Source organism: Sorex fumeus, unplaced genomic scaffold, assembly GCF_029834395.1.
Source record: "Sorex fumeus unplaced genomic scaffold, SorFum_2.1 ptg000122l, whole genome shotgun sequence".
In the NCBI taxonomy this organism is placed as follows: domain Eukaryota; kingdom Metazoa; phylum Chordata; class Mammalia; order Eulipotyphla; family Soricidae; genus Sorex; species Sorex fumeus.
This window is the reverse complement of record NW_026606179.1, coordinates 40029709-40056436: the sequence shown is the minus strand read 5'-3', so window position 1 is coordinate 40056436 and position 26728 is coordinate 40029709. Positions and strand designations below refer to the sequence as shown.

Here is a 26728-nt window from a genome sequence, read left to right as displayed (position 1 = left end):
CAGGGGGGAGGAGCGCAGGGAGGAGGGCTGGAGGTGTGCGTAGGGGGGAGTGACGGCACCCGAGGGGGCCCACCCGGGCTGGGAGGCCGCAGGGTGTGGACTGGCGGGAGCCCTGGGGCGGGCGGGCGGCGGGCGGCGGGTCCCCCCGCGCTGCAGGGGGCGCTGTGGGCCCGGGCGGCCCCGGGCCGGGCGGCGGCCGCTCCTCGTGAGCGCGGCCCCTTTTCCGGGTTCCCTCCTCCTCGTCCTCCTCCTCCTCCTCCACCACCTCCTCCTCCTCCTCCTCCTCCTCTTCGCCGCCGCCGCCGCCGTCGCTGCCCCTTTCCCGGCCGGCGGCCGCCGCTGTCGCCGCCGCCGCCGCGGGCGCCGCGAGCCGAGCCGAGCCGAGGCCGCCGCGAGCCGAGCGCCGCCCGCCCCGCCGCCCCGCCGGCCGCTCCGAGGGCCGGGCCGGCGCCCCCCGCCCGCGGCCCCCCGCGCCCCCCGCCCGCGGCCCCCGGCCTGGCGCGGCCGCCCGGCGCCGCTCTCCTCCGCCTGCTGCGCCCGCCGCCCGCCGTCGCCGCCGCCGCCGCCGCTCGCCGCCCGCCGCCCCGCGCCCCCCGCCGCGCCGCCCCCCGCGCCGCCGCCGCCGCCGCCGCCCCGCGGCGCCCCCCGCCCCCGCCAACCATGCCCGGCCCGGCCGCGGGCAGCAGGGCCCGGGTCTACGCCGAGGTGAACAGCCTGCGGAGCCGCGACTACTGGGACTACGAGGCTCACGTCCCGAGCTGGGGGTAACAACGCCGCCGCCGCCGCCCCCCGCCCCCACCCCCCACCCCCGCCCCCGCCCGGCTGGGACCCCCCCCCCATCTCGCCGGCCCCCGTTACTACCCCCTGCAGGAACGCCCGGGACCGGGGGAGGGGAGGGGAGGGGAGGGGAAAGGTCGGGTTCAGGGGGGGATGCGCATGGGGGGGGTGTGCGGGGGGGTCGCGCAGGGGGTCCCGAGTCAACAGCTGTCCTCTCCTCCAGCGATTCCAAAAAAACAGGGGGAGGTAGATTTTTTTTTTTAAATTTTTCTTCGCTTTGTTAGTTTTGGGAAATGAGGCCGGCCGGGAGGGAATTTTGTTGGAGGCGTCCAGATTTCTGGGGCTTTTGGGGGTGGAGGACGGGAACCCGAAGCCGGCACCCCAACCCCCCATCCTCATCCCCATCCCCACCACCACCGCACCCGCTCTCGCCAGGCTCCTGGCCGAACCTGCCCGCCCCGGCGGCCGCCTCCCCGCCGCCCCCTCGGCGCTCGAGGTCGGGAGGGAAGAGGGGCTGGGAGGGTGGGGGGGAGGCTGGCGGCGCTCATGTAGGGAATGAGCTGCGGGGGATGACGGATGGACCGGTGGATGGACGGATGGATGGGCACACTGGCATTTGATTAATGGGAGCGGGTGGCCGGCGGGGGCCCCGTCGCATCTCTCCGTGCTGCCGTTTATTTATGTCTCACTCTTGCCTTTGGCAGTAATCAGGACGATTACCAACTGGTTCGGAAACTTGGTCGCGGAAAGTATAGCGAAGTCTTTGAGGCCATCAACATCACCAACAATGAGCGAGTGGTGGTCAAAATCCTCAAGGTGAGTGTCCTCTCGGTGGCAGTCCTCCAGGTGAAGGTCAGCAGGGACCCAGCTGTGGGTCCGGGCTCAGCCCGGCCAACTCTGGTTTCCTGGGTGGTGGCTTCTCGGCCGTGGCCTCCTGGCCCTCTCCCGCAATTATTATCCGCTGAACTTTCGGGAAAGCTGCAGACCTGTTTCAGATTCCGTGGCCCTTGTGAAGGAGCATCCCATGGGCTCCCAAAGGCAACCCCTGGAAGGGGTCCCGCTTCTCTCAAACTCCAGAGGGTTCCAGAAGAAAGCAAGCCCTTTTCGTAACCATTCCTCGAACACTGGGGTTGTGACTCTTGGTTCGCTGGGGGAAAAGTGGAAAGACACTGGAGCAGCTTTCAGAAATGCTGTTTGAGGTACAGGTGGAGGGAAACGCCTTAATGGTTGATCACCTGTTTCTTTAGTGTCAGGTGGGATGGATAGAGGGGACCAGAAGAAGTGCAGGGAACAGTCGTCGTTCCTTATCACTAGTTCAGGGGAAATTGAGGGGGCAAGTGGAAACATACACTTATAATCACTCAAATAATTGTTGGAACAAAACAGTCTCGCTATCTGGCTCAGCCGTGGGGTTTGATAATAATACACCTGTTATCTCTTGGATGAAGACAGGATCCTAATGAGCAAGAAGAATTGACTAAATACTCCTTCAGGTAACTGATAAATTGTGTCACTTTAATGATGTTTCCTAGGGTGTGCTAAAAAGTAGTTCTCCGAATGCGTGAAGGGGCCCCCTCATCATTGCCAGGTAATTGGATGTCTGGGCATGTCATTCAGGGAAAGATGGAGACGATCAGAGAGTAATTAAGACACGTGGCTTGCAGTGTGGCCATCTTGCAGAGGCCTCCAAGAATGAGGGACTGAGATGCTGTTTCTGTGCCTTGAGGATAGAGTTGGGGCGGCCTCAACCCCTGTTGAGTATGAGGAGTCAGGCTTCCATCGTCTGCAACTCGGCTTCTGGGAAAGGGATCAGTTCCTGGGCTCATCTGGCTCATCACCCAGTGAGGAAGATGCCGAATCCCAGTAGGCATTCCCCTCTCTTAGCAACACCGGAAATGGGAAGTGAGGCATCACTGTCAAAGCTGTCGAGTTTGACTTCCTTCTTCCCAAATACCACTTGTACTACAAAGTCACATAGTGGGGGTACCTAGGGGCCCCCCCACGCCCCGTAGTGCTCAGGAGGCCGGGAGATGCCCAGGCTCCTGTGTGCACAGCATGTGCCCGTAACCCTTTGAGCCATGGAGCCCTCTCCTTGGCCCAGGTAAGCACGTGTGCTTAGAGAAATGTTCTCAGAGAACCCCCCTGGGAACGACATACAGCATTTCCTCGGGATGCACAGCCTCGTGTTTTTAATAGAAGCTGCTTAAAGTCTTTCTAGGAAACAACCAAAGCATAAATCAGAATTAGTGGTGCCTATGGTTCGCCGCTGTGCGTTGAGAGGACGAGCTGACTCAAACGCACTTCCAGAAAAAGCTTCCAGCTTGTGTGCAGTGCTGGTGTTCCGAGCGTCAGCGTGCAGCTTCCCGGGGTGCATCCGAAAGGCAGTGAGTTCCGTGTTCACTTGGGAAAGCATCACAGCACCCTTTGGTCTCCCTTCCCAAGGAGAGCGAGAAGGACTGGCTGGACCGTCTTTTCCCAGCTGTAGAGCTTTGCAGTGCGTTGAGGGAACCCAGCCTGGAAACTTGGTTTTGTTTTCTTTTGACAAATAAGAAACCTAGGTACCAAGAATCTTACCCAGCATCCTTATATTGACTCAAGCCTGAGCCAGAACTCTTGTTTTTCTGGTCTGATATCTTGCTGCCTGTTTTAGTGAGGATTGTGAGATCTTACTGTTGAGCACAGAAAAAGTTCCGGTGTTGTGAGGTCAGACATGGGACGCCCCTCTGATTGATGGTCCTGTTAGTCGTGCCCTGTTAGTTTCTGGGTGGCACAGGTACCTTTGAGGGTGCAGCTGGAACCGACTTGCTTCCACTAGTGAGAACTAGACACACGCAAGGCCTGTGGCAGTTCAGTCCAGGTTTTGTTCCTCTCTGAAGGATGGAGTAAGAAACTACGACGGGTATTTATGGTGGTTTCCACTTAAGATTCTTGTTGGGACTCAGAGGGCTGGAGCTCATGCTTTACCTGCCAGAGATGGCATTGGATGCCTGGCACAGTGTCATCCCCTGAACTCTGTTGGCTTGACTCTGCTGCCCCCAGCACCAAACCCATTGTCACTGGGACCACTCCCAGTTCCTGGTCCCCCTGCTCAGTGCCCGGGAGCCCCAAGATCGATGTCTAATTTTAGAGCTCTGCTCCTCTACTCAGAGACACCGAAGCTGGGAATGATTGCTGGGGTGTAGGGCAGGAAACCAGGTCAGAATTTGGAGGCCGGTAGGAAGTGCTCTCCAGTAGGCCTGTGTCCCCTGCAGGTGGGGACGTGCACACGCTCCTTCTGCAGAAGTGGCCGATGTGGCGAACCTGCTTCTTGACGTTTCTGACCAGCCCTTCACTGTGCTGGGTTTGTGGGGGGCCACGCCCAGCACTGGCTTGGGACCGTGCAGCACAGGGGCTCCTTGAAGCAGGGCTACTCACAGCCCCAGGAGCCGTCTCTCACCCCCTATCATCCATGGTCAGAGAGTCCTAGTCTTCTGTTTAGCCCCACCCCCCCCCCTCACCCCTGCCAAGCCATGGGGCTTATACTAAGAAGTTTCAGGAATTTAGAGACTGGTGAGCAAAATTTTCCTATATCCTGAAGTGAGACATTCCCAGAGATTCTTTGTGGGGTGGGGAGGCTACTCCCAGCTCTCTGCTTGAGGGGCGGTTTCCTGCTGTTGGGGGGGAACCCTCCAGTGTGGGGGTCTAACAAGGCCTGAACCCTGTGCCTTGACCCTGTGCGCTCGCTCTCCCCTTTCTCTCCCTCCCTGCCCCCCTCCCCCCAAGTAAGATTGAACCTGAAATTTTCCAGTTCTGTCTTTTGTGACCGAAGTTGTTTTAAAAGTGGGGAGTGTAAGGATTAGTTAAGAGCAGGTCAAGATTCACCTTTTGATGCTGGGGGAAAATAAATAACTTTTTTTAGCTCCTTTGTAGAACCTTAGGCAGGCATACACTGAAATAAACTTATTTGAGCAACTTTTAGCATTTTGTCAGCACCGGTGTGTGGATGTCAGCCCGTGGATCCTTCCAATCAAACTGTGTCCTAAATAGAAGTTGAGGGCAACACATTCATTTATAGGGGGTACCCCATTGGTACTCCTCCGCCCCCCCGTGGTGTTCAGGGAGCCGTGTGATACCAGGGGTTGAACTCGGGCCTTGCGCACGGCAGGCACATTCTCTAGCAGTCTTTGAACCGACTCCCAGCCTGCGAACAGCACTGTTACTGAAGAACAAATGCATGGCACCTTGGACCCCTGCACCCCAGCTGCAGTGACTCGGCTTCTGTTGATGGTCTTATTTTATAAAGAACTTAGCTATCCATCCACCTCTCCCCAAAAAACCCCGAAAGCATCATCATAGAGACGTTTGAATTTTTTTTGTGCTCCCAGGAGATAATGTTCAGAGAAGGGTGAGATGTCTGTTGATTACAGATCTTTGTCGGTAATGTCAGAGTGAGCCGCTGGCTGGCTATGCAGGTTTTACCAAGACGATGTTTGCTCCGTGCCTATAAAGTGCTTTCTCCTTTCTGCTTCTTGGAGAGGTGGGTTTCTTTCACCCTTCAGTTACTCAGTGGGGCATGTGTACCAAGACATCTTCCTGCATCAGGATGGTGGTATTTATCTGAATGTCTGAATGGTTCTCCTTAGTGGGCTGCAGAGGTGGGTGGTTGAGGCAAAGCTTGCCCCTGCCTGCCTCCAAGTGACCGGCATGACCACGTGGGGCCTGAGCACTCGACTGCCCATCGTTTTGGGAGTGGTGTTATTACAGGAGTGCTTTCTGGCTTCCTGAGTTCTCCAGTGAGCTCCCCCTGCCTCCCAAATAATTTTCAAGTTTTAAACCGTGCAAACTACTTAATGCTGTTTCTGAGGTTGCAGTCCTGGGGTCAGAGGCTGAGAATGGAGCAAACCTGTGTGAGACGTGGCAGCCATAAGGATCTAAATTTGCTGGGTGGCCACAGCCAGACCCAGGTGCTCTTTGGTCTTGCTTCCTGGTCACCAGGGTTGCCCTGGCACTTCCTTCCAAGGTTCCTTTGCATCTTGTGCCAGAGTTTTGTGGTAACATTTTTTATCCTTTTGACCTATTTATTGGAGAGTGGCCTGCCTGCATGTGAGAAGACTTTCTTGATAAAGAGGAACTTTTTTATTTTATTTTTTTTTGGGGGGGGGGGGGAGTCAGCACAGTCCCAGATAGTTTGTAGAGTCTGGTTTTGCAGTTGCCTCCTCCTAGTTAGGGCCAGATAGTAGTGGAAGTGCCGAGAACGGTGGGAGGAGGACTCGGGTTCTAGAACCCAGCACCTTCATGTACGCTGCTCTGTCTCTTAAAGGGGTGTGCCTGGCTTAACCAGAGTCGGCGGAGAATCAGGTGAGGGAGCCAGATGCAGGCAGGCAGGTAGGAAACCCTTTGGATCAACAGGTGCTTCCTTTCCTAGGAGAGGGACCCTCGAGTTACAGTATTTGGAGGGACGTTAACTCCAACCCTTAGAAGCCCTTTGACCTTGAGTTTAAATTAAACTGCACATCGGTGTCTTCTTATAGAACTGTGTGAATAGGGACTGGGGAGGGGGTGCAAGAGCTAGGGGACCTGCAGAACAGTCTCATCCCTGGCTCCCTGTGCCCTTCTCGTTGCTCTTAGGTAGTCCTGGCTACCGAAAGCACCACGAGATCCAGCAGCATCACGTCCTCTGGACCCTAGCTGGCATTCAACTGTGCAGCGCTGAGGCCCCCGAGCAACCCCCCCCACACACCCCCCCCCCCCGCCAAAAAAAGTACCAAAATAGCACTCATTTCAAAGTATTAATAATCTTCTGTTAATCAATACTCCTAAGTGCCTGTCACTTAGAAAGTTGCACAATATGGTGACTATTGCAGTTGAAATCAAGTGATAGATTTCAGAGAACAGAGGAGAAAGGTCTCGTTTTCTGGAGATGGAAAAGGTTTGTTGTTTGCCTCACCTTTTTAAGTAAGAAAAACTGAATACTGCGAACAGACTGATACACTGGGAATCCATGAGAGACTATTACTCTCATGGATTGATTGATGTGGTTGGAAAGATGAGACTGGAAGGATTAGGGATAAAGTTGCTGTGAAGAAATGAAATTACTCAGATCAGGTTTATATTTAGGCCAGTCTTGGTGGATTGTCGAGATGCTCCCAGGTAATGAAATAAATTCCATCTCCAGGCTACGCTTAACTGCCTGACTCCAGCCCAACATGCTCGGCAGTTACTGTTTACCGAAATTGTTTATTGTCGCTGAGGAAATGGATATCTTAGTGGGTCAGTCTGTTGCTGTGGTATGGAAGAAAAGTACTCCCAGATTCGAGGGTGCAGATTTACATCCAGTCTGCCTCCTTGCCATGAATCTGCCGATGCCGGCAAGATTAGAAGATGGTGAGGTGGCTCTTTGCCTGCTAATACCTGCCGAGATAGAGTAAGGGACAGTTCTTATGCCTCTGGTGGATGTTAGTTTTCAGATTTGCTAACAAGTTACATGTTAGCAAGTTTGTCGGTGCAATCATTCTCTGATCTTTATTGCCTTAAGCAACTTAGAGGAAACAAATAGGACCAATGAAGGCCCTTGTCAGTTACATCTTTCTGTGCAGCCCTGGACAAAATTTGTTGCTTTTTGTTTCTGTGGTGCTGGGGGGTTGAGCACAGGGTCTCTCTCCCACATGCAAGGCAGATGTGCAGCTCTGTCTACCACCCAGGCCCTGAGTTTTGTTGTATTTTTAGCTTATATATCTTTCAGCTTTTTGCCACTTTATCATACCAAAATTTTTTAAAATTTGGGGTGGGGGGAAGGGGTCTGTTAAAAGTTAAAACAGCTAAACAGATCCGGTCAGTGTTTTTCTTTGAGGAAATGAAGTCGTTTTATTTAGAAAAATGGAAGAAGCGTCAGGGAAAGCGCACATGGCCGGCCGTGATGTAGGCAGCAGAGAATGCGCCCCCAGTAGAGTTTTTAAAATAGATGGACTCTGAGCCGGAGGCAGGAGATACTTAACTGGCTTGCAAACCAGAAGGGGTGGGGAGGGCTTACCTGTGTGACTGGGGGTGAATGAAATGAAGGGGACACTGGCAAAGCCTCTGTTGTTTCCTTAGGGTGGGTGTGTGTGTGTGTGTGTGTGTGTGTATTGGGGTACTTATAAATGTCAGCTTCTCCAGTTGTATCTGTAGATTGGACACCTCCCGTCCCTCCCTGGGAGCGCTTTGGTGTGTTGGCTTTGGGAGCCTGCCCCGGGTACCGGCAGAGGTGTGGGTGCTGGTGGGGGGGGGGGGGCGTTGCCCTCACTGCGGGCCACTTGATTCCGGTCTGCGAGGCCTAGCTGCTGTTCACATCCCACGGACTCCCTCCTCTTCCCTGTCTTCTCTGCCTGGCACCGGGAAACTGCCAAACGGGAAAATTGGTCAGAGCAAGGGGCTTCACTGAGCCCCATTAAACCTCCGCGGCCATGGGGAACGAGGGGCAGCCACTTGCCCGGAGAGTTTATCTGATGGGCGGCTCTGGGCTGACCCGCTGGAAGAGGTGGGTCGCCTAAACTTGTGTTCTCGGTTTTTACTTGGGTGCTGGGGTTTGGACCCAGGGCCTCAGACAGGCTGGTGCTGTACCCCGAAGCCACATCCCCGCGCCCCTCCATCCCCTCCAGCACGGGCTTCTGGCTGTGTGCTTCCGCTCATCGTTCCGCACATCTGTGCACGCTTCCTAGCAGGGAATGGCAATCCTGGGGTTTTCCTACACTCACTATAGTGGTAGCATTGTCTGTCTGGATTTATAGATGTAGTGGGTAATTTAAAATGTTTCTTCTTTTTTTAAACATGGTTTTAGACCTAGAGAACGGGTCCGAGAATTCCCTGTGTCTTTTATCTAGCTGTCTCAAGTGTTACGTTTGCATCACCCTTTGCATTCTCTCCCTCATTGTCGCTTTCTCCTGTTCCTTCACATATATGTAAGCATGTATAAACAGATTGTTTTTTTTTTCTGAAAGCCTTTAGTGTAAAATGGAGACATTCCAACTTCACTCTGTATTCCCTAGAAGAGGAAAAAGGATTTCTTCTATAGTCCAGTAGAGTACCAGTCAGAACAATGCTATTAGTTGTATTAATAGTAGCCCTCATTCTTCATTGTTAATGGCTCTGGTAGTGGGGGGTGGTCAGTGACATGTGTTTCTGGGGGGTCGAGCCCAGAGCTGCCATATGCAAGGCGTTCACTTTTGCCCTTTGAGCGGCCTTCCCCGTCCCTCAGATTCTTTTGGGGCTTGTTGGGGGGAGTGGGGGAGGCCCACACCCGACTGTGCTCAGGGACTGAACCCAGGTCAGCCGCATGCAAGTCAAACACCCTTCTGCCGTACTGTCCCTTCTACCGCAGCTCTCACACTCCTTACGGTGAAAGGAAATCCCGGAGGAAGCGTTACATTCACTTGGTCTTGGGCAGTTACTTTGAGCAGTTCGGGTCATTTTATGACATTGATAGTCTTGAAACTTCCAGGCTACTTAATTTGGAAGTTTGTCGTTTGGTTTTCTGTGTTGTGGGGGGATGGGTTTGAGCAGTGCTGGGGCCAGGGACCCTCTCACGGTGATCAGCCGACTGCCACACAGGACAGTGCTTGGATCCAGCCATGCAGAAGCCACCAGCACCTCGAAGTGCTCCCGGCCTCCAGATGTATGTTCAGTGGGGGAAACACAGGGTGCAGAGCCCCCTGAGCTGTCAGCCTGGCTTCTCTGCTGGTGGATTTTGGTTGGTTCCTCCTTTCTCTCTCTCTCTCTCTCAATGGAGTAGGTCTCATTTTCAAAGTATTCAGCTCTCTAACAATGACGAAGGGACTAGAGAATTGGGTTCTAGGGGAGTCACTGCCTGGAGCTTGGCAGCTGTGGGGGAGGACGCAGCTGGACCCCAGTCTCGGAGCTCCGGCCCCACCCTGCTTATTTTGTGTTCGAGGCTGGAGCCTCGCAGAAGATGGTAGATGTGTCTGTGTGTTCTCTCTCCCTCTCTCCCTCTCTCCCCACCTCCCTTTTTCTCTTCCTACCCCCCCCCCCCCCCCGCCCTGTCTCTGTCTCCCTCTCTCTCTCACACACACACACATTAGGTGCAGGCTTTTTAATCCTGTTTCAAGGCAAGCCATTGGCCGCTGCATCTGCCTGTGCTGTTCTAGCAGTATCTCAGTGATGCAATGCTCTTTTTCCTGAGTTACATTTTTCCCACAGCCACACTTGGGAAATGAAAACACAGTGACTAAGAGCGAGGCCTGCCGGCTCAGACTGTCTGGGTTTGAATCCTGCCCCCTCTCGTTGCAGAGAGTCGCGTGACTAGACCAGAGTGCTCGCTTACTACAGGGCCTTGTGAGGAGGAGAGAGGATGCGTCACATGGTTTTAAAAAAAGAGTCAGCCACCATCTGCTGAGTGCTGACCATGAGGTGTAGTCACTGTTGAAAGGGCTAGACACAGTGCAGTTGACCTTAATGGTGCTTGTTTTTCCAGAGCTCCGTCTGTGCTTCCAGATCTTGATCCCCTAGAGCCAAGGAGGAGCGTCTCCGGTGTTGGGCTCTGGGATCGGGGCCTGGAGTTTTCTTCGCAGTTGATCAAGAGCGTATCGGGAGAGATTCCCAGATGCCCAGCGGTAGTAGAGATGCCTTTTCTCCTTTGCTGACCCAACAACATCTTTCTCCAGGAACGGGACCCGTGGGGAAGTTTTCCTGGCGTTGCGCTGGTCACAGAGTTTCGATATGAAGGAAATGGGAGTGGTGACAGGAAACGGGAGGCGGCAGCTGGGAAACAAGTTTGTGGCTCCTGTCTGTCAGGGCGCTGGTCTTCACCAGCAGTTGGCTCCCGGCAGAGCAGGTGGCCACCATTTTATTTCTGCCAGGGCGGGATGTCCAGCTGCTCGGAGCGGTCACGGTTTCCACTTGACGGCCCTCTAGTAAGCATTTTATTTTTGAAGCATGACAGGGGTGTTCAGAATGTTTAAGTACCCTAAATGTAGCTACTTCAGGATCTGATATCTAAGCCGCCGGAGCCTAAATTATTTAATTTAATCTCTGGAGTTCTGAGCAGCGCTCTTTATCTCAGTTGTGTTTTCTGATTTTTTTTTCATCCCCCCCCCCCCCCTTCCAGTCCAGGCATGCGCGCCATCACGCGCCGGCTGTTTGAGTAAAGTCAACACTGTCTCAAAGTTGTATTTATTCACTTTGAAAGGAGTCTCACTTCTGGTTACTCTTGTGTATTTAAGCCAGTGAAGAAAAAGAAGATAAAACGAGAGGTCAAGATTCTGGAGAACCTCCGTGGTGGGACGAATATCATTAAGCTGATCGACACGGTGAAGGACCCTGTGGTAGGTGCCTGTGGCGGGGGGAGTGGGCACAGGGAGGCAGACAGTAAGAGTTTTGGTCACCCATGGGAAAATAGTTTTATTTATCACCTCGGTTGCTTTGATTCAGCCCACACACATTTGCTGAATGCCTTCAATCTCCCGCTTGAGGAGTTTATTACTGGAGCTGGAGTGATAGTACGGTGGGTAGGGTGCTGGCCTTGCAGGCTCACTTGGGTTCCATCTCCGGCACCCCATATGGTCCCCCGAACCCCAACAGGAGTGGTTCCTGATTCCAGAGCCAGGAACTCCTGAGCATCGCCGGATGTGGCCTAAAGAGAAAGACAGCTTATCAATGCCAGCTGGCATTATTTTAAATATGCATGACACCTGAAAATTGAGATTTGCCCATGGAAATGCTGATTGTCTCCACAAGGACACCGGGCAGACAAAGTGGACGTGGTGGCAGCCCCGCAGACCGAGGAAGGGCCCTTGGTTAGTTCTTATCTGTCTCACCCAGCATTTACCACCAGGGCTCATTTTGTAGATGCAAGTGAAGTATGTCTGCTAACCACTGTTGGGCATTTCACATCAGAATGATTCGCTGCTTTCTCTGGGAGTCACTAATGCTTACATGTGTGGTGACCCGTGTTGGAGAGCCGTACTACCCACGGGCGCACACGCACATAGGACTTTCCCCTCCTGTTCTTCCTGGCATTTCCCTGTTCTCCCGTTCTCTCTCTCTCTCTCCCTCCCTCCCTCCCTCCCTCCCTCCAGTTTATTTTGTAGTTTGTCTTTTGGGCTGCATCCAGTGGTGTTCAGGGCTTACTCCTGGCTCTGTGCTCTGGGATCACTCCTGGCCAGCTCGGGGGCTGTGGGGTGCCGGGAATTGAACTCACGTTGACCACATGAAAGGCAAGCACCCTCGGCACGCTGCAATGTCTCTCCAGCCCCTGCCGTGATCATTTTGGCTTAAGATTCTTTTTTACTGGGGCTGGAATGATAGTACAGTATGTCGGGCGCTTCCTTGCAAGCAGCCAACCTGGGTTCCATCCCCAGTATCACCAAGAGTAAATTCTTTTTTTTTTTTAATTTATTATTTTTTATTTATTTATTGAATCACTGTGGGAAAAGTTACAAAGCTTTCAGGTTTAAGTCTCAGTCATGCAATCATCAAACACATTTCCCTTCACCAGTACTTATTTTTCACCACCAAGAACCCCAATATAACCCCCCCACCCCGCCCAGTGCCTGTGAGGCAGATGAATTCTAGTTAACACTATCTGCTTTGATTAGATTCATAGTTTCGACAAAAGATGCACCATTATTGTTTAGAATTTATACCCCAAAATCAGACCTGCTGAAAAGACATTGTGAAATAATTTGTTTTCTACAGCTGGTTACAAATGATTTTGGATTTCTGATATTTTACTTAATGAAGACAGGAAGTATTTCAGCCGAGAGCCAAATTATGAGATTGGTTTCTGTGGCTCTGGAGCCATGGTCGTGCCGGAGAGCCGCTCATGGGGGGCAACCCGTGACCTCGGTAGGGTGTGAAGGACGAGCCAGGAACGCCCACCAGGAGTAAATTCTTGAGCACAGAGCCAGGAGTAACCCCTGAGTATGGTCAGGTATGGCCCAATAAACAAAATTTTTTGCTTCTGCCAAAGACATCGTAATGATGTCACATTTACGTGCCTTGCATGATTTACAAAGAATTAGGTACTATTTTGAGTGTTTAACTTAGTTTTTTCCCCCCCCCCCCCAAAGTGGGGTGGTGCCACCCCCCACTGGGACGTGGGGTGCCTTTGGACAGATTGGTGGGGGGTAGTAGCTTTGAGTGCAGTTGGGGAGCACTTTTCTTTTTGTTCATGTCAGGTAGATTTCCAGGGAGGTCTGAATGTGGTGGGTTTTTTTGTTCGTTTTTTTCTGAGGAGGAGGTGACAGGCCAAGTAAGTTTGGGAACTGGGGTCTGACTTAAATGAAATATCAAGCCATTTGATCCAAAAATGCGGTCTAGCAGGGAAAGGATGGCTGTTGTCCATATTGTCACATTGTCCCTACAAGAGTGCTGAAGTCACGGGGGGCCTTCCTTTGCCTAATATTATAAAATATTACTGAATAAGGAAATTTTTCTTTGAAACTCTGAAAAGATTGAACAGGCTGTTTGCTAGCTTCTGTTTGTCATGAAAAATGACTCTGGATTATCTCCTGAATGGCTGCCGCCCCCCCCGCCCCCAACGTGCCTGTTTGGAAATGGCACAGGCTATATGCCGGCCGGGCCGGGTCCCACAGCATCCTTATGCTACCCTCAGTCCAGTGAGGCCTGTCCTAATACTGATATGACTTGCTGCTACTGATGCAGACCAGCAGGGATACCCCTTCCCCCAATGGTTGGGGGAGCAGCGTGCTCCCGCCCCCCCGGGAGAGAGCCCGTACTCGGGGTGAAGCCCTCCAGCTCTGCTTCCTCTGCTGCTTGCCCTGGCAGGACTGTGACCTGTTCAGGGGAACTGTCACCCGCTCCTTGGAGGAACGCTCCGCCATGCAGGCTTCTAAGATGATGTTTCTTCTTTCCTGTCTCCCTTTAAGCCCCTTCTTTTCTCCCAGTTTTGAAACTTACGACTTCTGACTGGCCTTTTTTTTTCTTTCTACTTTCCAAATCTGGAAATATAGATATACTGTAGTTTAAGGGCTTGGGTGCTTTTGATTTTTTTTTTAACAGATTATGTATGATTTGGGGGAGGAAACCTCTACATTGTAAAGTGAGATTAATGTTTTGTAACTGAGGTAATCCTTTTGTATGATAGCTTATTGATAATGACAGATATTTTCCTTTTGGACCCTGGAAAGAGCTGTGATTGACTCCCAAGACTTAGGATGACTCTATCTCATACTGCTGTGTACTAAACCAGGGTGGAAATGGATCACCTCATTTGTCACTGGTGGGCTACTGGCAACTTGCTCAGAGAAATCCCCTTCCCCACCCTCATTGTTTGGTGTCGTTTTGTTTTGTCTTGGTTGGGGGGGGCCCACACCTGGTGATGCTCAGGGCTTATTCCTGGCTCTGTGCTCGGGTATCACTCCTGTCGAGGTTCAGGGGACCATTTGGGGCGCTGGGGATCCAACCCAGGTAGGTCGACCACATGCAAGGCAAGCAGCCTGCCCTTTGTGCCATTGCCCTGCCTTCCCCTTCCTTTTTTCTTTCTTTTTTTTTTTTTTTAATAACTTTTATATATACCGCTCCTTGGAGGAACGCGCCCCACCATGCAGGCTTCTAAGATGATGTTTCTTCTTTCCTGTCTCCCTTTAAGCCCCTTCTTTTCTCCCAGTTTTGAAACTTAAGACTTCTGACTGGCCTTATATATATACATATATTTTTTTTTATAAATATATATTTTTTTTTTTTTTCCCTCCTTCTTTACTTTGTGACCTACACCTGGCACAGGGCTCATTCCAGTCAGCAATGAGCTGGGATGCAAGCCCGGGCCTCCTTAGTGCAAAGCATGTGCTCAGCTCTGTGTGAGCACAGTCTCTGGTCATTCCTTCCTGAGGACAAATGTCAGCCATCCCAGAAGTCAGCAGTCAGGCCCCCAGTGGGCTGGGCGGCCCTGGACTTGACACTCCGCTCCGGCAATCTGTCAGCCCATTGCCAACTTTGGTTTCTTCTGTACCCACCGCTTCCTCGCCACCCCCTCTCCCGGGGTATTTCGAAGCAAATTTCAGACACCATAAGATTATGAAAGATCCTCTCGGTACGCAGCCCTGGGGTTGTTGAGGTGGGCTTCGGGGGCAGCCAGTGCAGCCGAAATCTATTAAGTCTGTCACTTCAATACTGACAAAAGCATCGCTGTTCTCTCTTACAGTCAAAGACACCAGCTTTGGTATTTGAATATATCAATAATACAGATTTTAAGGTGAGTGTATGTACTTTCTGTCTGGTCTGGTCTGGCATGGTTGTGGGGGGATGGGGAGGTGACAGGAAGTACCCCAGATGTGCTGGAGCAGGAGGAGATCTAGAGGGTCGTTGGCAGGTGTAGAAAATTACAAATTGAGTCACTTGTGCATGGCACCAAGGTGCAGAATATGCTTGGGGTTCTTGCAGTTGGTGGAATTACTCATCGCCCTTCGCCTGTCGCACTCTGGGAATAGCTGCCGGGCCGCTAGTCACCTGCTCCGTTCCTGTTTTTAGACAACATAACTGTAGGTAGACATGAAGTGTAGGAATCTTCCATGGCAGATAGGTGGAGGTAAACAGAGTCAAACTGTGTGACTGTTCACAGGAGCGTTAGGAGTTACTGGGCTTTAGCAAAGCCCTAGCCTGGGTTCTTTATCTTTTCTTTAATCTCGTGCCTATGAATTTAGACTGTAAGATTTCTTCTAAAACCATGCCATTTAAGTTCTTTTTTATTGTTGTTTGTGTTGTGTTCTGACATTGCAAGCTTAATTTCTGGTATGATTTTAGGGGGCCAGGCGTGCTGGACATGATAGTATAAAATGTAGTGGTGGTTATTTGCAGGAGCGTTTGGAGACCTCCAGGTGATTATAAGCGTCATTGAATAACAAGCTTCTTGTTTCGTTACGTTGCAAGTTAGGGGCAAAACTGAATCAGCACTTAAAGCTACTGTCAGGAGTGATGCTTTAGGCGGAAAATAAAATAACTTTATCCTCATGTTCAAATGTCCTTAATCACTCTAAAAGAGCTCTTAAGCTCTGGTTAATTAGGAGCTGGGGAGGTTGCTCAGAGTGGAGCATTTGTCTCCGTGGGTGAGGCTCGAGCTTTGGTTCCTAAGACTGCCAAAAAAAAAAAGAAGATAATATTAAAGTTAATTGGTGGGAAATTAGCATAATAGGATATTATGACTTATAAAATACAATGTAGGTTTTATATATCAGATAGTTTTTCCCATATGTGACCAGTTTCCTTGTGAATGTCTGTTTGATTTTGACTGCTGAGTCCTTCCAGGTAAATCCTTAATGAAAAGTATGAACGTTTTTATGAACTAGCAGAGCAGTGCCTCACTGGGAGGCCCATGCCCATGCACGGAGCTCATCATCTGGTTGTTACCAGAGGCCCGGTCATCAAGGTATAACTCAGGGCCTGGAGGACCAGTGGCCAACCTGGGTTCCACCCCAGGTATTCCTTAAGGTCCACTGAGCACCTCCAGGAGTAATTCCTGAGTGCAGAGCCAGGAGGAACCCCTGAGTACCGCTGGGTGTGGCCCAAAAGGGGAGAAAACCATTTTCCTGTTGCAAAAGCATAAAGGCTTATCTTCATGGAGCATTCTTAGTGAGATTCTATTAGTGAGGTTCTTCTTTCAAGTGCCTACACTTGCACATGTGAAGTTTCCTACAGTATATGGTGTTTCTTAAATTGACAGCTAGCTGCTCAGTTGGTTTAGCAGCATGCTATCAGCAGGATTTTTTAATTCCCTAGAGAAATCTTCTCTTAGGTTTTAATATGCAGAGGATATGTTTTGATGCCAGATCGTCTCTCCGAGATCCATTGGAAGGATTGTTGGAAATGGGTGTGTTTTGAGACTAGCAGTATGAAAACATCTTCGTTTCATCCTCTCAGTTAATTTTTTTTTTCCCCCCAGGATGTAGAATTCTGTGTTGCAAGTAGGTTCCCTGGAATTTTGAAGAGATTTCTCACTTGAAGGCCTTCCTGTTTCCTCTGACCATGATCTGGTTTTTGTTTTTGTTTTCTCTCAATGCTTTTAGGATTTTCTCTTGTCATTCCTCTGAAATTTCACCGAGGTGTGCCTTTTATATAGGTTGCTTTCATCTTTTGTTCTGGAGACAGGCAGGTCTTTTTCAATCTAGAAACCAGGTCCTTAACGTTTAGAAAAAATATTTTTAATGTTCTCTGATTTTCTTCCCTTTCTTCTTTGTTCTCACTTTCTGGAACTGATTCTAATGTTAGACTTTATATCTTAGAGCTATATTTTGTTCTCTGGACCTATAAAAATAGCATCCTGTCCCTTTATGTTTTATGTAATATCTTCTATTTTCTCTCTGAGAATATGTGGGAGTTTTTGGTCATTGTTTTCTTCTTCATGCCTTTTCTCTTTTCTTCCAAATTTTCTTTGGAAGAAAGTGTGGTCTGTGTTTGGTTTTTGTCATGGCTGTGGTCTCAGAGGTTCTCAGTCTCATTTGTACTGTAGTTTTTCCTGTGGTGGTGGGGGGGTCACATTTGGTTGATGATGTGCAGGAGGCCATGTGTGCTGGGGATCGAACCCAGGCCTCACACATGCAAGACCTGCACTCTGTCCCTTGGTCCACGACCTGCCCTGGGTTTTGAGTGTGTGCTGTGGTTTGAGTGACGCTCTCCAGGGTGGATGGTCAGCTCTTCTGAGGGGGACACCAGCGGGGCTACCGTCTGAGCCTCCAGACTGCCTGAGCTCACTCTCACATGCTTCATTCTCTTTCTCCCACCTCCGGCTTCATCTCTTTACACTCTTTCAGTGACCCGCGGGGGTCACCTGTTCTGAGCCATTTTGTAGGTCTTCAGTTCAAAGCCATTTACCTGGACACCCCCGTCCAGTGTGGGCAGGATACTCCAACTTTGTTGGTCTGCTCGGTCAAGAGGCCCTGTGGTTTCTAACCTGAAAATGCTATCACTTCCGTTCTCTTAGTTCTTATAAGTCAGCCCCCACTCCACACCCGTGCCCCCTCAACTGTCACTTCTGGTGTGTTTTAGCTGGAGATCTCTTCTGAATGTTCATGCCATAAAGATGATTAAATATCAGGGAGCAGATGGCACTTGGGAAGAGCAGGTCATGGTAGCAGACATTCTTCTTCAGATAGTGTAACAGGCCACAACAGGGAGATCAGTTGCTGTCCTGTTCTAGTGACCTAACTGGTTTTTAAGTGGTCACTGAGAGAAAGTATGCCCCTGATTTAGTCTCAAGGGTGAGACTGTAGCTTGCTCTTCTCGGTATTTTTTTAAATTGATGCGATTGGTTATTAATTTTGAACTATAATTTCCTTTTACTGTAAAGTCCTTCTGGTTTTGCTATCAGGGATATACTATATGGAATACATTGGAGGGATTTCCACTGTATTATCTATAATTTTGTATTAAAAAGGGATTAGATATGTTGGTGCCTTGTGGGGAGTATTTTGGACTACTTTTCCTTTCCTTTGGGCGGGGCGGGGGTTGCTCAGGGACCACTCCCGGCACTGCTTGGCAGACCATACGTGGTGCCATGAATCAAACCAGGGTTGACCCCATGCAAGGTAAGTGCCTTAGTCCCTGCACTGTCTTCGGACCCCTACACTTCCTTTTGGAAACATACTATAGATCAGTGTTTTCATGGTTTTCTGTCTCGTTCAAGTTTTTAGATATTTCTAAAGTTGTCACTTTCCGTTTTATTAGCATGGAATGGTTAATAGAATTCTTTGAGCACTTAATTATTTATTTATTTATTTTCAATTTTGGGGCACATCCAGCGATGCACAGGGGTTACTCCTGGATCTGCACTCAGGAATTACCCCTGGCGGTGCTCAGGGGACCATATGGGATGCTGGGAATCGAACCCGGGTTGGCCGGGTGCAAGGCAAACGCCCTACCCGCTGTGCTGATGGCTCCAGTCCCTGAGCACTAAATTTTTACTGTGCCTATAATTAACACTTTTCTCTTTACATTTTCAAAAAGTTGTTTTTGTGTCTTTTTCTTTTTAAAATAGTCTTGCTACTTTCAAATAACCAGCTTCTGGTTTTATTGTTCAAATGGTATTTTGTTTTTCTGTTTCTCCGGCTGTCTTAGATAATTTCTTACTTCGGCCTCTTTGGGAGTTTGCTGTTTCCTTCCTAACTTTTTGAGTTGAAGTCAGCGCATTTGATTTGTTTCTTTCTCGATTAGTAAGTGTGTTTAAGTCTGTTTTTTAGCCATGTTTTTTAGCTACATCCCATGGTTATAGAACTCACTTCTAAGTAGTTTTTGAAGTAGAAATGCAGATTCCAAACTTGTAGAATGGGTTTTTTTGGGTTTTTTTTTTTTCCCCAAATTTTGAAACCTACTGGAAGGAGGAGTACAAGCCCCCCACTGGGTTAGTCGAAGATTTACTACCTTTATGTACTCCATTTCCCATCCCCATGGTCTCTTTTTGCTAAATCAGTTGGTATTATACTCGATACTTTACCTCTGAAGATGCTGTTAGTTCTGAGACGAAGGCAGCTGCCAAGGAACCACAGTGCTATTTTACGTCGGAGGTCTGGGATAGGTAGGAATGATAGTGGTTTTTTTTTTTTTTTTTTTTTTTTGCTTTTTGGGTCACACCCCGCGATGCTCAGGGGTTACTCCTGGCTCATGCACTCAGGAATTGCTCCTGGTGGTGCTCGGGGGACCATATGGGATGCTGGGAATCGAACCTGTGTCGGCCATGTTGGCTGCGTGCAAGGCAAACGCCCTACCCGCTGTGCTATCGCTCCAGCCCCGTTAGTGTTATTATTGAGGCATGTATTGGTCAGAGGCCAGGGCTGCCCTTTAGAGCAGCATATTCATGGACACAGGATTCTGCACCTGCTTATTTTCCTCATGTTGTCTCTGCGCCCCCTTTGCCCCTCACCCATTTACACTAGGCCTCGTTTGTGCGGGACAAGTGCTATACCACTGAGCCACATCCCTGGGCCTTCACTCGTCTGCTTTTTAAAGAAATTGTTCTTCCAGTGTTGGGTTCTAATTTATTGCAGTGTATCCAGAAAACGAATAATCTAAGATTGGTTATCTGGAACTTGGTGGTGGTTCTTGGACTTCAGTACATAGTAATTAGCTCTTTTATGAACTTCCTCGTTTTTTTTTTCCATTGATACTTCATTTTATGGTAAAGGTACTTGATTAGTTGATTTCTCCATCATCAGCTATGCTTTATGTCTAGCAAAGCAGTTATACAGAATACATGGTAAAGAGCAGAGCAATAGTGTAAGTAGTTTATACTCAGTCAGCCCAGCACCACCAGGAGACCCTTGAGCACTGCTTCATGTGGCCCCCCACCTCCCCCCCAATAAAAAGAGAGGGGAGAGAGACATGGTAATATTTAGAACAGAAGAAAAATATTTCAAAACAGGAAAAACAACCAGTCTTCTAAAGTTGGAACCAGATAGTCAACAGAAAATAAACTCTGATGTCCCAAAGAATCTCTCTTGAGGTAGAAAATAGTTTCTGTTGAAAGATACTCTTCAGCTTTCTATGCCTTTGGAAAAATGTAAGTAGAAATACATTCGAAAGAAAATGCATCTTTTAGATATTTTAAAGTTTGCTAAGATACTCCAGTGGGTTCCCTCCATCTTGAGAAAATGGGAGGTCCTTCAAGTGCTCGCTGGAGAATTTTTCAAAATCTCAGTAGAGGTGGGCAGGACCAGCAGGTTCCTTGGGGGCCCATGGGAGCCGGGAGAGTTTGATGTGAAGAGGGTGAGGTTGTACTCCTGGATTTCCTTCATTAGGGAGCTACAACTTAATGTCCAGGGCCGTTGGCATTCCCAGTAAGACTAAATTTTTTTTTTTTTAAGTGCCACTTTCAGGTGCTGTGTTAGTGATTTTTAATCTGCTTTAGTTGGTTTCTGCTTTCTTGATTCTCCACTTGTTTTGCTTTCTTAGGCTTCTAAAAATGTTGCCCTTGGTTTTACTCTGGACCTTGGGCTAGTGTTGACAGTGCCAGACTGGTGGCTAAGATCCCGGCACCTTTGTCACTTTCTGTTTCACTCCTGGGGCTCTTTCTCCTCCGGGCGTGGGAACCTCTGGAGTTCCTGGACAGATAACGAACAGTCTGTGTTAGGGGGGTGCAGGTTAGGCGGGGAGGCGCTTTGCTGTGCTATGCTGGTGATCCCCTTCCTGGGAGCCATCCTATAGTGAGGTCCACCTGAATGCTGTCGCTGTGGCCATGGAGCCACCTGTGTGCCCCTGCAGTGCAGGAGTGAGGCCCACTTGGACCCATTCTGTTCCGGGGCTGGATTCAGACCCAGGGGTCCCTGAGCCTGCCTGTCATGTTTATTTCCATTCAAAGACTCTAGGGTAAATTTGTTTTGTTGTGGGGCCACACCCAGTGGTGTTCAGGTTCCGCACCCCTGCTGAGCTCAGGGGACCAGAGAGGGTGCCAGGGATCGAATCCAGGTCGACCATGTGCAAGGTCCACACACCTTGCCCGCTTGCCATCTTTCTGGTGTAATCCCTGAATAGAGGTGATTTGTTGGGGGAAGTCTCGGGTTTTTGAGGCTTTGGAAGCAAACAAAGATAGGTGGCTAGTTTCTTGAGCACTTTTATGATTTGAGAGGCTTGTTTTGTTTGTAATAGGTCACTTTGTGAAAAAGGAAGCACTGCTCATTTGCCGCCAGCCCTTCTTGGGAGCGGGTTGGGGGCGCCCATGGTCCCATGCTTCAGTGATTGGGGCGGGGGGCGGGGTGAGGGGACTGTGTAGCGTTCAGACAGAACCTGGGCTTCTGTGTCCAAGCTTGACTCCACATTCCTCTCGCCACATTCTGTAGTGACGTGATACTCCACAGAGAGTTGGCAGGAGAGCGTTGAAGGGGAAAGTGTGGCTTGTGAAGCTTCCTTTTCTGATTTGTCATGGATTCTCTTAAGTTTTCCTGTATTCATTGGAATACAGTTGTATTTTGTCCCTTGATGGGGGAGCGTCATCAAGTACAAACTTTCCCGCCTGTCTGCTATGTGCAGGCGGGGCAGGGCTGTGAAGTGTCCACTACTTGGCTTGCCACTCGGGGCTGAGTCTCTTGGGGTGGTTTGGAGGCGGGAAGGTTGAGAGATCTTGACTCCGGGTTGGTGATTCTTCCTGGCCAGCAACTGTCTCCTTGTCAGGTGGATACCACCAGGCCCAGGGGGAGAAAGAGTGAGGACCGAGAGTGCCCAGATGAGCAGTAAATAGCATGGAATGGGTAGAGGGCCGCTGGGAGGGGAGAGGAGGTGGCATCTTCGCCCTGGCCTGTTCGGTCATCTCAGGCCGAGGGCCGCGTGGGGCAGAGCTGAACTCTGTACACTGAGTTTGGAGGCAGGGTCCAGGTGATGGTCAGGGTTTGGTCTCCCTTTTCCCCAGTGCTCCCGAGAAATGCGGGTGGACGAGTACCTGCCTGTTTGAACTTCCTACACATGAAGCCTGAACACTAAACTTGATGTAACTGGTATTTGTAATTTTAAAAACTGGTGCTGGGGCTAGAGAGTTAGTACAGCAGATAGGGCGCCTGCCTTGGTTCAATCCTCAGCACCGCATGGTCCCCCCAAGCCCCACCAGGAGTGATCCCTGGTACAGTCAGGAGTAAGCCCTAAGCACTGCCAGGTGTGCCCCCTCAACCATCGGAAAATTGATGTTGGGGCTGGAGAGATGGTTCAGCGAGTAGGGTGCTTGCCTTGTGCACAGCTGACCCGGGTTCAGTCCCTGACACATTTGGTCCCCTGAGCACTGCTGATGTTGTGGCACATGTGCGTGTGCGCACGCGCACACACACACACACATTGATACTGATTGGAATAGTCAAACTGCCGTGCTGTTGACCGAGGGTATTTCTTTTTAGGCATTAAGTGATTCACAGGCAGATCATTCTTGCTATTTGTAATTCATGCTCTGAGTAGAAAGCCTTCCACAGATTTTGGAAACAAATAAGTAGTTTAAAATGTTTCTCTGCTAATGAAATGGCCCAGCCCTCAGAGAGTTAGTAGCAAATGCCTTGTTTTGGGCTTGAGGTTGACCTTGGCACAGGCTCGGGGAGACCTTATCCCGGAGAGGAGGAGCTGGTTGGACCCCCGGAGATACAGGGTCTCCTCCTTTCGCCCATTGCTACACACACACACATCTTCAGCCTGCTGAGAGCAGAGCAGGGGGGGGCAGGGGGAGACGACACAGCAAAGCAGCCTGTAGTCTGAGGCGGGTGATGAGTCAGCCTCTCCGGGGCAGAAGTGAGAGCGTGGAGCCTGTGCCGTTTTACCCGGGTGCTGAGTGTTTTCATTCTCTGATGCCCTGAGCCGGCCTCTGCCCTGGGCCAGTAGAAGAAGGGAGACTTGCACTTCTGAGTCAAAGGGGAGATTTCAGAAAGAAGCTAAGTTCCCCGATCTTAGCAAAATGTTACATCGAATTTTTGTGCAAACTTGTTTTCCCTTAAATGTTTCTGAGGGGTTGGCAAGATCCTACAAAGGTCAGGGGCGCTTGTGGCTATAGCCTTGACCCTGTACCACGTATGGTCCCTGACACTACTGCGTGTAGCCCAGAGGCAAAACAAGCCTTTCAGGGGCCAGACGGGGGCTCAGTGTGTTTGCTGAATGCACCGGGCCCTGAGGGTTAATTCCCCAGCAGGCACAGCACGTCTCCCAAGAACTGCCAGGAACACCCCCCAGCCATTGAACAGAGAATAAATTGTGAGCACAACCGACTCCCCACACCCCACCCCATCCCCTTAAAAAAGGTTTGGACAGGTAATACGTTTCTATTGACTAAAAATGTAATGGGAAGGGCAGTGATAGTCTCCCAGATTCACCTGTGTCCCACCTGCCCGTCCCACCCACTTCCGTTCACAAAACGCTCTTTCTCCTCCACTCTCTGTCAGTAAAGGCAGGGGGGACTGTGTCCCTTACAGCTATATGACAACAGTAAAAGGAAGAAAGAAACCATGTTTAATAAAGTTGTGCCGGTGAAGGTAGTAGAATGTGCGCTACAGATTAATGGAAAGAGACATTTACATGAAGTTGGTTAATAATAAAGATTTTTGTTCGTGATGATTTTAAAGAACATGGGTGTGTAAATGCTGCTCTGCCTCTTAGAAATTTTTTATACTTAGTGGGGTACATCTTCAGATTACAAGAATTTCATTTGCATGTCAGTTGGCCTAGATTCATTTTCAGTACCTTTGCATGTATGTGTCAGTACACTCTTTTTTAAAACACTTCCTATTTTTTTTCTCCCTAAAGCATTTAATTTCTGTAGCTCTCATCGTTTCCTGTTCACTGTTTTGTTTTTGGCCTGGGAAAAAGTTTTGGAATGGAGGGTGTAGATTTTAAAGTCTCACATCATCTCTGTAGCAGTTTGTCTCTTGAGTGTTTCTGTCATGAATAAACTGACTTTCTCGCCGCCTCCTCACTGCATGGACCAGTGAGGTTCTTCTGGTGTGCTTGCAGCACTGTCTCTGGCATACACTGCGCATGTGTCAGGTGCTGTGGAGTTAGGTTATTTGCAGTGCAGGAAGGCCACACGGGTAATTTGGAAATGCATCTTCTTAGTAATAGAAATGTGGGTATTAAAGTCCTGGAGCACTAGGCAGGTTCTGAGAAGGTCTGGGTGTGGGCCAGAGGGATAGTACAGGGATTCCGGCACTTGCCTTGCCTTTTGAAGATTCCTCTTCAATCCCCAGTACCACCTGCAGACCTGAGAACAGAGCCAGGAGAAGGCCCAGAGCACTGCCAGATATGGCCCCTAAATAAAAGTCTCAGTTGTGAGCCAGGGGTTGGAGTACGTTCCTTGCATGTTTGAGACCCTGAGTTCGATCCCTGGTGCCCACCCCCCAAAAGGTGTTAAAATCTTGCTATATATAATATGGCATAGTTAATGGGGTAAAAAAAAACACTGAAAAATCCTGTTTGGTTTAAACATCTTCCTTTCAGAATTCTTTTGTCATTGTCTCCTGAAGACCCCCGTGTTAATGCTGTGGTCCCCGTATCGTTTAGATGGTGCGGTAAAAAGTCTTGGGGTTCTTTAGTGACTTAAGCTACGTTTACAGTGAATAATGCCCAACCTGGGGAAGCCAAGATGTAGTGAGACTAATTTTGTTTTCTGATATCTGTTTCAGCAACTTTACCAGATCCTGACAGACTTTGATATCCGGTTTTATATGTATGAACTACTTAAAGTAAGTGACATTAATAAACAGTGGATTTTTTTTTTTTTCAGTTAGTGTCTGAGATGACCCAAAAAAGAATTCAGGCAGAATGGGAACTGGAGAGAAAGTACAGCAGGTCGGGCACTTGCCTTCTTGCATCCAACTCGGGTTTGGTCTCCCACATCCCATATGGTCCCCCAAACCCTCCCAGGAGTGATCCTTGAGAGCAGAGCCGGAAATAACCCCTGAGCACCACCAGCTCTGGCCAACAAAATAAAAACCAACAGAAACCCTCAGGCAGAATTTATCTGGATTCCCAGAGACTTTAGTGACAGTCTTCTTGGTGGATTGAGAAAGCTGGCCAAGTTGAGGGGTACCAGGCAGGGATGGTGGAGCTGAAATTAGGACCTCCCTCCTGATGCTTTTTGGCCCTTGGGATTTCCTTTCTCTTAGTACAATATTTCCTTTAGTTTTCACTTTATAGGGGTTACCTCAAGCTTTTTTTTTTTTTTTTTTTTGGCTTTATTATTTGTCATTGTTCCCTGGCTTAGCTGGGAAGAGCTTTAGATCTGGGGCACCTCCGGGCAGCGTGGTTCAGGACTGCCTTCTGTGCGTGTCCAGAACGGCAGCTGGGGCACCTGGAGTCTCATCCTCTCAGGGCCTCCCTGGGGCTTGCAGCCATGGCAGTGAGAGAGGGGCAGACCTCACCCCGGACATGTTTTCCAAGGTACAGTTCATATCCCAGCTGTGATGTTCTCTTGGCCAAAGCCAACTGTGGCCAGGCTGTAGTCCTGGTGAAGACAGAGAGTCCACCTCTTCGTGGACGGAGGACAGAAGTCACATTCTGGCCACACCTGCCTGCTGGGACGATGGGCATTGGGCCCTGGCGTTCCAGGAAAGGTGGGGGTAGAACTAGGAAGTTTAGAGGGCTGGAGTGATAGCACAGTGGGTAGGGTGTTTGCCTTGCACGCAGCCGACCCAGGTACAATTCCCAGCATCCCATATGGTCCCCTGAATACCGCCAGGAGTAATTCCTGGGTGCAGAGCCAGGAGAGTAACCCCTGAGCATTACCAGATGTGACCCCCCCCACCAAAAAAAAAAAAAGAACTAGGAAGTTTGCTGATCTGACACTGAAAATCTGAAGCATTCCTGATGGAAAAATGTTTCCTGTTTTGTCTACATGAAAACTTAAGTCTAAGAAGATTTTTTAAATAGTGGTTAAAATATTTTTAAAATAGTAATCAGTGTTTCCTATTTTTTTTTTTAAAGATTCCTAAGTCACTTGAGGATAAAAAAAGTTCTCGCCCACTTTTTTTTTTTATAAATATATAATACTGCCTAAGGTTTTAGAGGGATTTAAATCTTAAGTAACTGGGCGCTGGAGCGATAGCACAGCAAGTAGGGTGTTTGCCTTGCACACAGCCAACCTGAATTCGATTCCCAGCATCCCATATGGTCCCCTGAGCACCGCCAGGAGGAATTCCTGAGTGCATGAGCCAGGAGTAACCTCTGTGCATTGCCGGGTGTGACCCAAAAAGCAAAAAAAAAAAAAAAAAAAAAATCTTAAACTGAAGAGGGACCAGAGAGCTCGCACAGCAGAGCGTGTGCTTGCCTAGCACACACAGCTCCAGGGGTTGATCCCCAACACTGTTTCTGGTCCCCCTGAGCTTGCCTGGAGTGATCCATGAGCAGAGAGAAAAATAAAGGTCCAAAAGAGTCTAGAGGTGACTGCAGCTTTGGCGCTCGAATCACCAGGGTGGGTTGGGTTGGGACAGTGAACGGTTGCTTAGACAGCAGCTTGAAGGCTAAACTTTAGGGTACGGGGCTTTGATGGAGTAGTTTCATGAACTGAATACGTTGAAAC

At 49.7% G+C, this 26728-nt stretch overlaps 1 protein-coding gene across 2 annotated transcripts in view; it reads left to right on the top strand.

The window, feature by feature from the left end:
* The first annotated feature begins 617 nt into the window (after positions 1–617).
* The window catches only part of CSNK2A2 (casein kinase 2 alpha 2), a 41219-nt gene continuing 15108 nt past the window's right edge, over positions 618–26728 (top strand). For both annotated transcript variants that reach the window (XM_056136651.1, XM_056136650.1), the window contains exons 1-5: positions 618–764; positions 1482–1593; positions 10971–11072; positions 14912–14962; positions 24834–24893. In XM_056136651.1, coding sequence (XP_055992626.1) covers positions 661–764; positions 1482–1593; positions 10971–11072; positions 14912–14962; positions 24834–24893 — 429 coding nt within the window. In that variant the 5' untranslated portion in view covers positions 618–660. The remainder of the gene's footprint in view (positions 765–1481; positions 1594–10970; positions 11073–14911; positions 14963–24833; positions 24894–26728) is intronic.